General features: G+C 40.8%; 1 protein-coding gene across 5 annotated transcripts in view; it reads left to right on the forward strand.

Annotated features, from left to right (window-relative positions):
- The window catches only part of ADGRB3 (adhesion G protein-coupled receptor B3), a 453891-nt gene that overhangs the window by 249583 nt on the left and 187491 nt on the right, over positions 1-16817 (forward strand). For all 5 annotated transcript variants that reach the window (XM_053381170.1, XM_053381167.1, XM_053381166.1 and 2 more), the window contains 2 exons: positions 3268-3370; positions 13972-14015. In XM_053381170.1, coding sequence (XP_053237145.1) covers positions 3268-3370; positions 13972-14015 — 147 coding nt within the window. The remainder of the gene's footprint in view (positions 1-3267; positions 3371-13971; positions 14016-16817) is intronic.

Consider the following 16817-nt stretch of genomic DNA (forward strand, 5'->3'; position numbering starts at 1 on the left):
AGTTTCATGCCAGAAGTGTCTTCAGGCATTTCACAAACTCATAAACAATAAGTGGAGGCTCATTAAACATAAACTCTTCCAGAATAACTGAAACGCCGGTCTTTATTTAAAAACAGTCTGAGACTCAGCACGACTGGGTTTCATACATTAAGTACAATGATGAAGGGGCCAGATTCATAATAATGTTAGATTCAAAGTGGGCTCAGTTAGATAACTGTACTCAGTCATGAGGTTTGACATGGCACATAAGCAGCTCCATTGATGGAAATGGAACAAAACTGATGGAATGCTTGAAAAGCTAACCGAACCATTTTATGTCCAGCGTGATATATATAAGGGGGAATATGTATGTATTGTAATCCAATCTGCTTTTCTGCTCTGCTATTTATTGCATGCTTTTGAGTCACTTTCCAAGTCACTTCCAGCACACAGAGATTTAGGTGCAGCACTTCATAATACGAATGGTTGTTTCACAACTGCCTCTGCATATGGCATTGACAATATGCCTTTTACCATTAAAAATGTCTTTACTACAGATGTTTGACTTTCTCAAGGGAGTATAGAACACTAATTTACAGTGTTGTTGAAAAGAGAGGAAACTCGTTCAGAGTCGGATAACCACGATATTTATTCCCAGTGATTCTGCAGAGAGAGAATATTAAAATATATTCCTGTGCTTAGTAGATTTTGTCTTGCGTTTCTCAGCAGTTGATTGTCTGCAATAAGTACATGCAGTAGGAGTGCTTCATTGCACGGTAGCAGAAATGTGAACTGGAAATATGAGGGCTTTTAAAAGAGAAAAGCAAAAACCAAATGCTGCAGCATGTCATTCATTCCATTAACATAACATGGCATATGCTGTCCCTCTTTGACTAAAATGAATGGAGAAGATCTTGAAGGGCAGGAAGCTCCAAAGAGCACCTACCCCCGCAATGAGTCTCTGGACTGAGTTGCTGTGTTTATTATTATTATTATTATTATTATTATTATTATTCATTTTTGTAAGATTTTACCACTTTCTCCAAAATGGGTTTTTTTCCCTTCTGTTTAGCTTTGCATCTTAAACCCCAATTTCTCCTGCATCTTTTATCCATCTCAGACATAACAGAAAATTTTCCAGCTGGTGAAGGGATTTGCTAAATATTTGTCAGATGGATATTTTGGGGGGAGTGGGGGTAATTAATCTGTGAATGCCGCCAAAGTAGGAAACATCATCGGTCCAACTGATGATTTAAGTAGGAGCTGCACATTCCTGTCTCCTTTTAAAGGTTTAGTAAAATATAGGACAGATGAATGTTTCAGTGCTACTATACAAACTTATACAGCCATGAATAAAGGAATTTTGGACTTTGCATGAAAATATAAGCAGGAGATGAAGGGGATAACTATACCCCGTCATCCTGCAGGAACTGATACTTGGTGTATGTACTGCTTTCAGACACACAGTATATCATGATACGCACTGCATTGTAATAAGTTTTGTGGGAAATGCTGTGCTAATTTTTGAAATAACCAGCACAGACAACAGAGTACTTTAGTTAGGAGTAGGTGAGTGTAGCTGAGTAGGCTCCCCCAGTCTTAAATGTCCATTGTAAGGCACAGACACCAGGGCAAGCCACATGTCATCTGGGGCTCAGGGCCAAAAGCATAAGCCAAAAATCCATTTTTTCCCCTCATTGAGCCTTCACATAGATAACATAGTCAGAGTACTTCCAAGAGTTTCTAACGTTGCTTCTAGAATCGAACCATGAACAGTTCTGTTTGCAATTTCTCTCCCTCTTCTTACATTTACTCACTTTTACATTGATGAAACGCTGCAAAATAAATAAATAAATGAAACAAGCAACCCTGGCATCCATGTATGCGCTTCTGTGCATTAGGCAAACACTCCACAAAGGGACTGTGCAACTGTATATATGCAGCCACATAAAAATGCTTCCCCCACCCCCCCAGTGTTTCTCAATTTGCAGGTATGCGCTGGTAGGTGTAAGGGGGGGGGGACAAACGGGAGAGGGCCAAAAGCTGTAAAACAGTTCTTTGCACCACATTCAGAAATAAGTAATGAAACAATGGCAAATTGCTAACATAATGGTTGGGTGGTTTAGAACACCAAAATACAGATAAGAAAAATTACAGTACCATCTGTATCAAAATAATTAGCGTTAGAGCCCCCTGAAGTGGAATTCTACTAAATGTATTCTCCTACAGACAGAAGGAAAAGGAAGCATTCTTTGCCAGTTCCCCCTCTTACCACCACCCCCATTGGATCTGAACCCTTTTGTTCGTGGAAGAGCAGATCTGGATTGAACCCATTACATTACATTTTTCTTTGGTGATGGGTTTTTGGGGCTTTTTTGTAAGCTTGCATCCCACAACGGCAATACTTTTTGCTCCCACCCTTCACCACTGATATCTGAAGTGGTGACCCTGAGTAGCTTCTGCCTCAAAACACCCTTCAGAATCAACTGGAAAGAAAATGACAAAGGGCCAAAATGCGAGGCAATGCTTCTTTAAAACAGGACAGCTTATTAAGGCTGCTGTCATCAAAATACATTTTACGCAAGAATACCTTTAAAACAAATGAGGCTGTTTTGGTGGAAGTAGTTTGATGATTGTCACCTGGGGGACCAATCTGAGGACCGAGAAACTGATATAAACTCTCCACATGATTTTGGTGGGCATGAGGTCAAGTCCTCCTGGCCTCATAAATGAGAATCCCAGAGGAAAATCATGGGGCCTCACCAGCGTAAGTGATCTGTGAATTGAAACCCTTGGGTATCTTTCGAACGATCTCGTTGTTCATTCATATATGGAATGAAATGGGTTTTAAGTCTCTCTGGTTATAGATCAGAAAAATTGATTCTGAGGAAACTCATTGCTGTCATCCATCTTAACTTTTTCAGTTAGCAGTCAGCAAAACAGCCAGGCCAGAACTTTGCAAGAAATATGTTTTGTTTTGTGTAAAACAAGCCTACTGAGTTCACCTTGAGATAAATGAATTTACAGCCATTTAAAGACCTGCCTGAAGGTTTGTGTTGTCAATCTGTCTCTTTAATCAATGAATCATACTTAAGGAATGGCTCTTGGATCAGCATGAGGGCTTTCTTTAATTCTTCACCAGGTCTAAGAACAGGGGGAATTGTATTTACAATAAATGGCATGTAGGGATATTAATTTAAATTCTCATCTAGTCATATTCTCTCTTTGCTTGATTGCATCATATTGAGGTTTTAATAAATGTTGTGTTTTTTAACTGTTCTTTTTCAGAAATTATACAGTTGTAAATTCCAAAATCATTGTGGTGACCATAAGGCCTGAGCCCAAAACATCCGATTCCTTTCTAGAGATAGAGTTAGCTCATTTGGCTAATGTAAGTATTGATGTAGTGAATGTTCATTATTATTATACAACTCATTATTTATACTCTTTTATAAAAAACAAAGAATGTATTGAAATAACTGTTTTGTCAAATTCTTAATCAACCCATTAGATTTATCTATTTTTTCCCTTTTGTTGGAGTTGCTGCTTTTATATTGCAACTTTAATTCATACTGAAATCAATGCTTTACCTTACTGCAGTCCCATAAGGTGTTGTTAACCTTTTGTCTCCCAGATGTTGGTGGGCTATAACTCCCACCATCCTTAACCATTGTCTATGCTGCCTTGGGCTGGTGAAAGGTAGGAGTCCAACAATATCTGGAGGGTCAGAGAATAGCCACATCCTTGATATAATAGAGCAGCCACCCCTATAGTAAAACTAGATCCATTGCACAGATCTCACAATTTCCCGAGTTAATTGTGTGTCTCTAAAGGGGACGCGGGTGGCACTGTGGTGTAAACCACTGAGCCTAGGACTTGCCGATCGGAAGGTTGGCGGTTCTAATCCATGTGACAGGGTGAGATCCTGTTGCTCAGTCCCAGCTCCTGCCAACCTAGCAGTTCTAAAGCACGTCAAAGTGCAAGTAGATAAACAGGTACTGCTCCGGCGGGAAGGTAAACGGCGTTTCTGTGCGCTGCTCTGGTTTCACCAGAAGCGGCTTAGTCATGCTGGCCACATGACCTGGAAAATCTGTCTGCGGACAAACGCCGTCTCCCTCAGCCAGTAAAGCGAGATGAGCGCCGCAACTCCAGAGTCGTTCATGACGACTTAACTGTCAGGGGTCCTTTACCTTTACCTTCTAAAGCAGCAGAGTTTAATTCAATCGCAAGTAAATAGAAACTGCCTTGTTTGAGCACTTGATTTCCCTAGGCTATGTTCTACTGCTAAACCATACTAACATTTCAATGTATATATTTGACTTTGTAAGGATTTGTGTGAATCCTTGGCTTCACCTGTATAATGTGATATATATTGATATTGGGTGGTTAGACATCATCAAAGTATCATGTGATTTTGAGGTAGGAAGATGACTACCTTTCTCATAGCTTTTTCAGCTGGTGTATGGCAGGGTTGGTATTCTCATGGCCACCCTACAGATGGTATTGGGCTACAACTCTCATGATCTCTATTGGCTGCACTAGTTTGGTTGATGGAGCCACACAGTACCTACCCTTATGCATGGAATCACTGAAATTGGCAAGACAAATTCCCAGGGTTGGTGCATGCCCCTTTCCACAACACGCATAATGTAACATGTTATGCACACACTCCACCCACAAGACTATACTCAAGTAAACTTAGTAAGATAGATACTTTCCCGACAAACTTTTAAGTTTTGAGGGAGAATAATCCTTTGGACTGGGCCCACATGCATGCACGCCTCCATATGGAATGCTCATGTCACATGTGATCAGGGCCGTCTTTACCCAGGGGTGTAAGGGGTGCAGGGCACCCGGGCGCTGAATTCTGGGGGGCACCAGATGTATACCTACTGTATACTGGTCTCTCTTGATTGGTGGCAGTGAAAATCAATGGAGCGAAATTCCCTGCCCCCCTCCTCTGTTGCTCTGCTACTCCATAGCGTCAAATTTTCCCGACGTGTCAGGAAAGAAAAGCAGTTTCTTCCACTCCGTCATTGTTTAAAAATGGTCAACAACTTTGGATTCCACCCTCCCAAAATAAGCTCAACAATTTTAAATTTGGGGGTGGATCTTTGCACCCTGGTGGCGCATATGCTAAAGACGGCCCTGCATGTGATAAAGACGGCCCTGCATTAGATGCAAAAGAGAAGAGGTGCACTCTCCTCCTTTTCCATGGGAATTGGGTCATTGCCTGATAAGGACCTGAACTGGCCCCATGTATTATTTATTTTGTGCTTTTAAAACTTGAGGAAGCTTCCAACTTGATTTCCAGTGTAGAGCCTACGCTTGCTGAGAGGTCCAAAAATCCCTTTTCCTATATGCAGACAGATTTCTTTTCATGTTCAGAAATGTATACATCTGAGAGCCTTGCTGAATACTTTACACTTTCTCACATTTGTATAGTGTAGTAAACAAACATGTTTGACAGGACTTTCTTAACAGAATTCTGAACACAAAAAAGTGCTAGAAGCATTCACAAATTTCAGTTACAGATAGGCCTCCTTACTATATCAGTAACTACAGACATAGATCCAATGCAGATGAGCATGTGAAGTCAAAGCATTCAAAGCGATTTTCTTATTCACTGTACTATAGTGCCTAATGTAGTATACTCAATATATTGTGCAATACAGAATATGTTTTACCATCTACCCAGCAATGCCAGTGGGAATCTGCATCCCACATATTTCAGGCCACTAGCTGAATGACTCTCGCGTCAAATAAAATCTTTATTGTTGTGTTCAATGACTAGTACCAAAGAATCAAAATAGGAAACGCATAAAACACATTATCCAGCTGTGTATAATAGCAAAATCTGGAATGAAATAAAATAAGGTAGATAAAAAAACACACACACACAAAGAGAAAATAAACTCCAAGAAGGGAAATTACAGAGTGGCTGGGATCAGATCCTGGTGGGATTTATTTGCTGTAGGTAGACCACACTGATGGATACATGGTTTGAAGAGGAGTTGAAGGACATAAAATACATCTAATCATCCTGGCAGCTCTAATAAGAAATGTTCAATAAAGGTTTTATGCAAGTCATGTAAAAGGAGCTGTGCAGGAGGATATGGGTCACCTACTTGACCTCTCTAGAGTCTATGGGGCAACTGCATGTGTGGGAGTGAGTGTTTGTGTATCTTCCCTACAGGACTGCTGAAGGGATGGCATTTAAGCATGCCAGCATGAATGCTATGAATTGCTTTCAGACCAAGAGTTCAGAAAGATAGTTGGCTGGTTTGTCAGTCTGGAGCGCTCCATCAGTTAGAGCATCATTGCAGGTTGAGCCTAGATTGTGTTGGTGCTCAACATCTAAGATACGTTCATTGTTGGAGAACCATTCTGACCTTCTCACATCCAGTAGGCATGAGGGAAATCAAGGGAAATCTGCATAGCTAGAGTTTTTCTAGCTATACAGTAGGGACTGCTTCAATACAGATTGCTTCTCAGCTCAAAAGCAGCACACCAGCTTGTGGCTTTGCAGTTAAACTTACAAAGCTCCAAGTCTTCTGATACCAGAAGTCCTCACTAAGGGATAAGGACTTCGTTGTTAAAAAGAAGAATTTGAGTTCTTATTATGATCCATTTATCAGTTTATTTGTGGTCACTTTACATCTAAATACCATGGATGTGAAATTTAATTGCAAACCATCTGTAGACAATCATGTGATGATTGCATTTCACAGTTTTGCCACTCTGGGATTCTCTTCCCATAGCAAATCACAAAAATGCATATGCATGACTGACAGACACGCATCTAGATGCAAGTTACTTAAAATGTTGAGATTTCGTGACATACAGAAGCAGCTTTTATACCTGAAAAGCATACTAGTTCTAGAAACCTAATATATGTAGTACAAAGAACAGAGTCTAGGAAGCTATATGTTGAACCTAAAAAAAAGGTCCAAAAAAGCCTCAATATATATTTTGAAAAAGTATTTAGGGAAATCCTACAGGAAGGCATCTTTCTTTTTGGTTTAAATTGTATCCATATGGGCTCATTAGCCATGGCTAATTTAAAAAGTTACATGCACAACCCAACCGATATTAAGCACTTTTAGATTTGATTGAATTCAATAGGAGAGATTTAACCACATGCTAAACTGGGACGCAGGTGGCGCTGTGGATTAAATCACAGAGCCTAGGACTTGCCGATCAGAAGGTCGGCAGTTCAAATCCCCGTGACGGGGTGAGCTCCCATTGCTCGATCCCAGCTCCTGCCAACCTAGCAGTTCGAAAGCACGTCAAAGTGCAAGTAGATAAATAGGTACCGCTCCAGCAGGAAGGTAAACGGCGTTTCCGTGAGCTGCTCTGGTTCACCAGAAGCGGCTTCGTCATGCTGGCCACATGACCCGGAAGCTGTATGCCAGCTCCCTCGGCCAATAAAGCGAGACGTGCACCACAACCCCAGAGTCGGTCACGACTGGACCTAATGGTCAGGGGTCCCTTTACCTTTACCTAAACTGTCCCACTGAAAACAATGAGACTTAGAAGGGCTTAACTTTGGTTGGGTTGTGCCTAAGAATATGTGAATCTGCATTCAGTATACAGTGGTACCTTGGGTTACAAATAATTCAGGTTACAGACTACGCTAACCCGGAAGTAGTACCTCGGGTTAAGAACTTTACCTCAGGATGAGAACAGAAATCGCATGGCGGTGGCAGTGAGAGGCCCCTATTAGCTAAAGTGGTACCCTCAGGTTAAGAACAGTTTCAGGTTAAGAACGGACCTCCGGAACGAATTCAGTTCTTAACCAGAGGTACCACTGTATGCATTTTTGTACACATTCCCAAGCTGGAGAGCTGCACTGTAAAATTCAGAGAAGTGCAAATTTTGAAGGATAACTATGTTTTGGCTCTCATACTGCTATGGAAAGTGTAAATTAGGTAGTGCAAATTTGTTTAAGTTTCTCCCCTATCTGTAGCTTTGCCATAAAACCAGTTAGTGGATTGGACTCTAAGGGTTAACTGTAAGCAAAGGGGAATGGGGCAGCATGTGGAAAAGGTTGTAGTGACTTTGGTCACCATGTTGAGATAAGAAGAAAGAATCAGAATAGTGTCACTAAACTGTATCAGTGTAGGAATCAACAGATAAACTCCATATAAGTAATTAAAAAATGGCCAATAGCATCAAGGCCATGGGAAGGTTAAACGAATGTCTTTGAAAGCCATTTTTAGAAACCTTTTTTCAGCTTGTTTATTTTATTGTTCTTTTCAGTAATCTACTGACATAGCGTTTGCCTCTTGCCAGTTCTTTAAAATGTTTATTAGCTTGATTCTGGCAGCAGAAAATGCAGGGCATTGATTGTCATTTGGCTTTGTCTACCTTTCTGTAACAGGATATTAATGACTACCATATTAACACAGGGCCAGGAAGTGCTGACAAGGCAGGAAAGCAATAGTCTTGTCAATAACATCCTGGAAGAGGTGTCGTTTTCTTTTGGCTCTGTTTGAATCCAAAATCTCCATTTTCTTCAGACAGCAGGTCGGATTCAGTCCCTTGAGTGAACTCAATAGTAAAGGGGTGAGAGACTTCATATAGGAAAAGTAAATCCATTCAGGAATCATTGCCTAATATCTGCCAGAATCTATGTAAGAAATACCATCTTTAATGGAGTCTCAAAGCACTGACATCTCTGGGACTCAATGCGTTGAACTTTATTGGGGTCTTTTCTCAAGTGATACTACAACACTCTTTGAATATTCCACATTTGTTGGTTTGCTCTCTGTGAGCTTGTTCATATGTTACCTTAGCAGCATAGTTGCTGCTCCCCCCAAAACCATTCTACACTTTCCTCAATTTATGAAGTTTGGTAATCACATGAGACAGGTTGATCAACACTACAAGCTAAGATGTGGTCGTGGAATTGTGATGCCCCATTATTCTCTCTCTTACATGTGTGTGCACACACACACACACTTTTTCTTCATCATGAATTACCAGGGCAACATGTGATGTGAAACCAGCAATCATGCCCTTTGCATAACACTTTACTCATGAACATGAATTTACGAACATACAAACCACGCCTCTGCTGAAATGTTAATAAATGAAAATCTGTTCTTAACTTGGAAAACATCTAACACTAGCAGAATAATATCTACAGGTAAGAATGGGGAATAGCAACAGAGCAACATCATGAACTGCGTTGAGAGTATTTTCCCCATTCCATTCCTTTATTGTTTCTTTGGTTCACTCTGCCCTGCGTTTCTGTCCTGAACCCCTGGCCTACTTGGGAGCAAGTCAGTATGTCAAGTACCCAGTCCAGCATCAATCAACATGTCCAAAGTACAAACAAAGCACAGTCCCACGGAGATCCTTAAGCATCCAAACTGAGGTCCATCAGCATGGGCAGTTGAGCAGACCCAGCACCTCACCTCTGATGCCCTTTTGTACTTTGCATGTTGACTGCAACATCTGGGCTTGATGAAGCACGAGACCCTCACCTGTTCCAAGCCTACTCCAGCTGAGGAATCACAACCCTCCTCCCAGAGCTGGCGAGCCCCATGTGGCCAGCTAGGGAGCTGGGCTGTAGGTTCTTGCCTGCCTCAGCATCCCAGAGCACCCCACCCACTGCTTCCTACGCTTCACTTCAGAGCCTACAATGTTCATGGAGACACAGGGCAATGACCCCCACCCCCTGGTCATCCACCATCACCTTGTGAGTACTTCCTACACCAACCTCTCCTTCCTCATTCCCAGTTTGCCCTGGTATGTTCTAGTCTCGGCTACTTCCTTTGCCAGGATCCTCTTCCCCCTCCCTGTTGTCCTGCCAGTTTATGACAATTACACTCCTCCTGAATTCTAGTGTAACTGGGTGAATTTCTAAAACTATCTCTGGATATGGAGCACATGCACAGTTTGCCATAGCTTTCAGAGCATCAGTATCTTTGGTTCCTATGCATTAGGTGTGCATTGATGAAACAATGTGTCTACAAAAATAAATCTTGATGGAAACATGCCACATCAGGGTTACTTTTCTTCTTCTTTTTGGCAGCATTTGATGATGCACAGTGTGGGGAAAGATGCAAATGAACTGAAGGGCACTGAAGTTATGAAAATAATGTACCGTGCTTTGTACAAAATTCAGAAACGAAAAAAGATAGTTTCTCATACTTCAGAGGCAAAACTAGGTATCTTAAAACTCAAAGGGAGGAATTCAGGGTTCTGCTAAAACAAACATTCCCTCAGTGCATGCATTTATGCTTGCCTAATGGAGCAACCTCCCCTTTCCCAGCGTGTAGTTCTAGGTATCTCTCCAATACCCCGGAGCCATTTGCAGGGGAAATGGGGAGAAGGCTCCATTGCACTAGCAGGAGGCCTTGCACTGGCTCCCACTAGCAGAAGTATTTAGTTGAATCCAGCCACCAATTCAGTTGAGGGAATTTTCAGAAGCCCTCCACAGATTCACAAATACCATCACTGGATTGAAATTGTCCACTTCAGTGGACTTGGCTGTATAAATTGGGGAGGGGGGCTCAAGTGAGCTATGGCTATACAGGTGTTCTTGGACTAAACTTCCACCATTCCTGACTAGTAGCCACGTTGACTGTGGCTGATGAAAGTTGGGAGTCCAACAAGATCTGGAGGACTGCAGGTTCCCAACCCGTAATGTAAATGTCTGAGATTGAGATCTTGTTATGTCTTTGTGTAATAGGATTTTGTTGTTATTGCTGCATAAAGGAGAGGAAGATAAAAACATTAGTTGAAAATGCCATTGCTAATTAATCAGTATCTTTGCCCCCGCCCCACTTGCTATCTTAATGATTTTCTTTTTTCTCCTTTGCCATAATTTACCTGAATTTAAGAATAGATAGTAATTTTTCTAATTAAAATGTCTTCATTCGGCACAATTTGTCTTTGAACTTTGTACTCTACTTAATAAGGTGAAGATAATTTTGTTTCATCCATAGACATTGAATGTTCTGTATTAACAGCTCACAAAGCACTCATGTTCATGCCACCAATTAAACGGGCTAATTATTTAATTAAATTACTGAATAAGAAATAAAATCCTGACTTTCTTTATTCAATTACTCTTTTCTCGTGTTACATGAATAACAGCTCAATGTTATTCAATGTATGATTTGTTAAACAATTTCTTTATTGCTTAATTTAATCACTATGATCAGATGAATGTCGGAGACTTAAGATGTTTTTCAAAAACTGCAACTTCAGTGAGAATTGGGTATAACAGACATAATACTTGAGTGACGGGCTCCCAGTATGAAAGGATGCTAGTCATAACCTGTCTGCCAGACCTATGGACTTGATCAAAAGATGACTGCCATGGACTGATCAGCCACATTACACTTCTGCACCAAGTCGTTCATCTTCCACATCTAGAAACAACTCTAGTCACTATTCTGCTATACCTATCCCTTTAGAGGCAGATAGGAGTGTGAGGAATGGAAACTCTGTAGTATGTCAGGCATAATACTAAACCGCGGTTCACCAGCACCGCCTTCTGGAAACAGACTTCTCGAAAGGAATGGAAGCACAATGAGGCAGTGTACCCATCACCTAATCTGGGCAGCCTATATGGAAGGATACCATCCTGGGTAGAGTCAAAAGCAAGCTTGCCCTTTCCCTGTTCTTCTCCCAGCATAGGTCATCCATCATGGTGACCATATTGCCAAAGCCATTTCTGTGCTAAAATCAAGACAGAAACGGAACATAATGTGTGTGGACTACCGCAACAGGGAGAACCCAGCTTAGTTTGACATCCTGACTTCCTCTCAAGTCAGACAGAAGTTGCTGTGGCTGAGATAGCAGTAGTTTGCCTACTGCAGCCTGGAGAGTTCATGACAGAAGTAGGCTTTGAACCAGGAATATCCTTGTTGGCATGCTACGGTAGAGATGTCAGGCTTGAATTCAGAACCTTTTCCCAGACAGGTGAGCTGCATAATCAAAACTGATCATGCCAACCATCTGTTAGGAGATTCAGCACTAATTGCAGGATGCATGCTACCCAGGGCAAGATGCAGTTGTGTGTTGTTTTTTAATTCATGCAATACTCTTTTGCCCATCCTGGAGGGAATTTGGATGCAGAGGCCTTTCTGGAAATGAACTATGGTATTTTACATTTATCTTTCATTAGTCCAATCGGAAAGCTATATTTCATGCTCTACAGGACACTTCTTATGCTCGGTTGTCAAAACCATATACAAATATAGCATCAGAAGGCTGATATTTAAAACAAAAAGCCTGGAAAAGTGAGGGGGGAAGAGGAACTATTTATTTACTTATTCATTCATTTATTCATTTAACTTGTTAGTTGCTTAATAGTAACAGTCTCTAGATGACTTATGACAAATTTAAAACAGAAGTTTTAAACAGCCATAGACCATTGTAGGATTAAAAAAACCTTTCAAAAGTAAAGAAAGCAAAAATGTTCTCAACTATTTAGAAAGTCACCAGCAAATAAGCTATAGCAACCAAGTCATCATGTTCCATAAACTGCCTGAGATAATAGTTTTCACCTGGTACCAAAAAATGCATTAGTGTCAGTGCTAGACAGACCTTACAGAACACTCCACAGACAGGAGACTACCACTATCGCCCTGTCCTTTGTTGCCCCTCTCTGAAGCACAGACCTCCCCACACATATTTCTGGCTGAAACCTCAAACTAATCAGCAGCCTGTTAGGGTACATATCCTGCTTGAATTTGCCGGAGTGGAACTGCCACAAAAGATTGTATATGATCTGTTTCATTATCTATGCTGTTTGGACATAAGATGGCTGATCCAGAGGCAGGCATTTAAAGAGGAGGTTTTCAGTAATTTCCAGACACCAGGAATAAAGTTTCCAAATCAATAAAGAAAGCGAAGTAGCAAAATCTAAGGGAAAGTTGCATCTTTTTTGCACTTTTTCAGCAGTCTAGGTCAAAATGACCTGGTCTGCAGCCAAATAAGAAATGCTGTTTATGGAGTTGTTTACATACAGTTCCCCAAGTACTTTTTCTGCTAGTGTTTATAATGAGAGCAGCCAAACCAGGCTCATTTCATGCCAGCCAGTAGATATCCCCTATTTCTATCAGTCTTTTTGTTATTATTATTATTTTTAAAAAGCTGAGTTTTGCAATCAATCAATCTCCTTGTGTAGAAAAAGTGCATCGTATACATGGATCAGAATGCAACATCGTTAACGAAACATAGTGGGAGATACTTTAGGATAAAACTGTCTAGACATTGTTAGGTGTCAAAATGGCTCTTAGGACCTATGGTGATGTGATTTTATAGCGTCACTCAAAAGTCTTGCCACATTCTCCACAAGGTCCTTACTACAATTGTTCAGCAGATAAGACACCCTGGAAGAGTCAGTGCAATAAATCCCCTCCTTCAATAAGGGGGCCAAATACTTACATATTTTTGCATTAAATGGGCAATAAAATAAAACATGTGTGATGAATTTGACCTGTTTTAGTGCCACAAGGGCAGCATCTTTCAGAGAGTGGGATTTTTAAGAATCTACCTAAGTTTTGCAATCAAATATTAATGTTTTATTACAATGTGAGCTGTTATGGAGACAAGAGGAAGCACCAATTAGCAGTTGCAAAATATAAATGCTGCAGCATGTGCAAATTGCATCTGTAGGTCTCAGGACACGATTGGGTGTAGCTAGTTTGCCCAATATATAATTGGACCATTAATAGTTTGACAACACCAGCCTTTGACATATGAGTTATTCAACTAGAAAAGAACATGTGCTGCTTCTCTTAGCATTCTGGTCTTCCACATTCCTACAAAGTGATGATGGGTGGGTGATGGGATCCGTTGATTCACAAGGATTGTGAAATGATTGCCTTTGCAAAGCAAATCTTCCTTTTTAAAAATTCAGGGTTGAGGATGTTTTTTCCATTTAAAATTCTGTACATTTGGTCATAACCATTCGTTATCTCTGTCAGCAAAGAACAAATTTTGATGGGTGATTGTTATTTGTTTCAGGGCACATTGAATCCCTATTGTGCACTATGGGATGATTCAAAAATGTAAGTAACAGATGTTTATTGCTATTACTTGGGATTTAATATTCCAGATCACATCAGAATGTTTATGTATCCAGTAGATAAAAAGGCATGATTATGAGGCACTAGGAACTAAATACATAACAGCGCTGATATGCTGCATAGCTAATTTCAATGTTTTTGCTTTAGATATTCATACTAAAATATTAGAAATCATGCACATTTGTGTGCTGTCATGTGTCATAGTATAGATCTGTTAGAAATCACTATACCCATGTGGTTGTGGCAGTGCCTAGATGTGCATGGAAATTTTTACAGGAACACATGATTTCAAGATGATGCCTGAGGATTAAATGCCTGTCTCTGCTTTCGTTACTGGAGAGTTGGTTGCTGGGCAACATATTGAGTACAGTGTCGACTTTTAAAATAAGAATATCTAATACTTCCTGTGGTTGATGTAATGGATTCCAGTTACTGATTTCAAAACTGATAGCTTAAAATATATTTATTACTAGATTCTCTCCAGTTTGTCAAATAAACAATTAGGAGATAAGGTTTCCTGTACTACTGTAAAGAAAATGCAAATGAATACTTCAAGTGTTATAGAGATGTTTGTGTGTGCTTTTCTGTGTGCATAGTTTGGATTCATGGTAGCAATTAGTGGTAGCTCTCTTTCAACCATCACTAAATATCATAGGCTGATCAATCTTTTTCTCACTAAAATCAATGAATGTACCAAGGCTTCAGTCCTAAGCACACTTACTAATGAGTGCTTACCGATTGTAGACAGTGGGACATACTCATATTTCTGAGTACCCATGCATAGGATTATGATGCAAGGGTGCAATCCTATGTACCCTTACCTAGATGTAAGCTCCACTGAATGCAGTGGGGCTTCAAGTAAACAAGCACAAAATTGAATTGTAAGAAGTTCAGTGTTGAAGGCTACATCTTTATTAATTGTCCTGTGTACAGAGAAACATTTTTGCACATTTTTTTCTCCTTGTAGGCATTTCTGTATGTATATTAGGAAACTATGCTGCTTTACTACCAGTTGAATGACTTTAACCTCTACTCGTCCCCTTTTTAACCAGTGTGGTCTTGAATGGTTTGACAGTATGAGTTTCTGCGATAGTCCTGCAAGCCTCTTTTCAGAAGTAGCTTCTGAGAGACAACTAAGTCCTAAAAATGACTCAGGATTTGCAATTCTCTCCATCACTTGTTTGCTGCAGATTTTATATAGTGCAATAACACACACACACACATATAAATGTGCAAATATATTTATTTGACTATGCAACAATACATTTGTTACTACAGAGATGGTTTTGTAACGCCTATGTTTCAGAGGTCTACTGTATTCCCAATGCCCTCCTAATCAGTAACTGGGCACGTGTGTAGGGGCAGACTTTGGAAGTCTTTGGTAAGATGGTACCCTGAGCGAGGCCAAAATTTGGTGCCCCCAAATGGATCTTCGCTGTTATGGATCTTAACAATGTTGGGGCCCCTTGGCTTGGCACCCGACATTACTGATTTTCATTATGTTTCTCTGCAGAACCTCCCCAGAAGAGGTTACAACTGTAGCGTAGGTGCTGAGTCCCTGGGGCCCTGAATGCCCTGGCTCCCACAACATTTTAAATGAGGGGACCGGTGTGGCACAGCCACGTGTGCAAATTATGTCAGCATGCCAGAGGGTGCGATGATGTCAGCACACACACGCTGGGGGGTATGATGACATAATACATGCTAGGGGTGTGATGACATAGCATGCATGGCCCGGTGATGGCTCGCGGCCCCGGACACCCGCGGTCAGAGGGGCCAGCCAGCCCCACTGAACCCTAGTATTGTTCATGTGACTTCATTATCTTCATTTGAGAGAGAGTGAGTGAGCACTGAGCTGAGCTGGAAGAGCCCGATGTTGTCAGAGGTGAAGAGGCTGTTTTATTTGCTGCCAGTACATTTCAGTACGAGCCTGCAGTTTTTGGCTAGTCTTTGTTCAACTGGATGGATACACACACACACACACACACACACACACACACACACGAATGAAACTTGATGTGTCTCTTGTAATGTGTACATGTACCTATCATTTGGAGAGCAAAGAGTCTCATGGTGTTCCACCTTCAAAACTAACAAGGTGCTACAGAATTATTGGGGCCTTTTATCACAAGCGATTCATAAACCACCTTTCTGTCAGAAAAAGCAACTTCATGCTGCTATTTTGGGTGCTACAGAAAGCCACTGATTCTGAAGAAGCATTTCAGCATTTTAGTATGTACTTGGTAGTAGTTAGTACAATTGCCAGCTGTGCTCATCTACATTTAAAACATACTCGGGGATTCAGAAAGAAAAGACAATGATTAAGGGTGCCTCTAGGCTGTCAGTATTTTGCAGGAGTGATTCAGTCGCATGCCAGGACTTAAGGTTCATGTATTTAAAGAAGATCAAAACACTATGTTAACCTAGTGGAACAAATCCACTTTAAAAAATAAAAAATGGGACTTTTTGCAGGTTTGAAATCCTTTAAAAAGTGTGAAATGAATGAGCGACTAACAGGAAGACATGCAAACAGCCCGCAGGAAAGTCAATGCATGCAGGATAAATGCTCATAGTCATATAGCTATCCCACAAACAAATCAGAAGGAAAGCTCAATAAAGACCAGATATTATGTAGCCTCTGTGTAAGTTTTGTGCAAGCAAACCAGGGTGAATGCTCAATCAGTAGACCCCCTGGAAGAGCCACAATAGCTCGCTCCTGCATATAGACCTATGCTGCTGTAAAAGAAAGAGGGCCTAGAGCAGAGCTTGTATAATTTAGCTCTA

The sequence above is a fragment of the Podarcis raffonei genome, chromosome 3 (assembly GCF_027172205.1).
Source record: "Podarcis raffonei isolate rPodRaf1 chromosome 3, rPodRaf1.pri, whole genome shotgun sequence".
In the NCBI taxonomy this organism is placed as follows: Eukaryota; Metazoa; Chordata; class Lepidosauria; order Squamata; family Lacertidae; genus Podarcis; species Podarcis raffonei.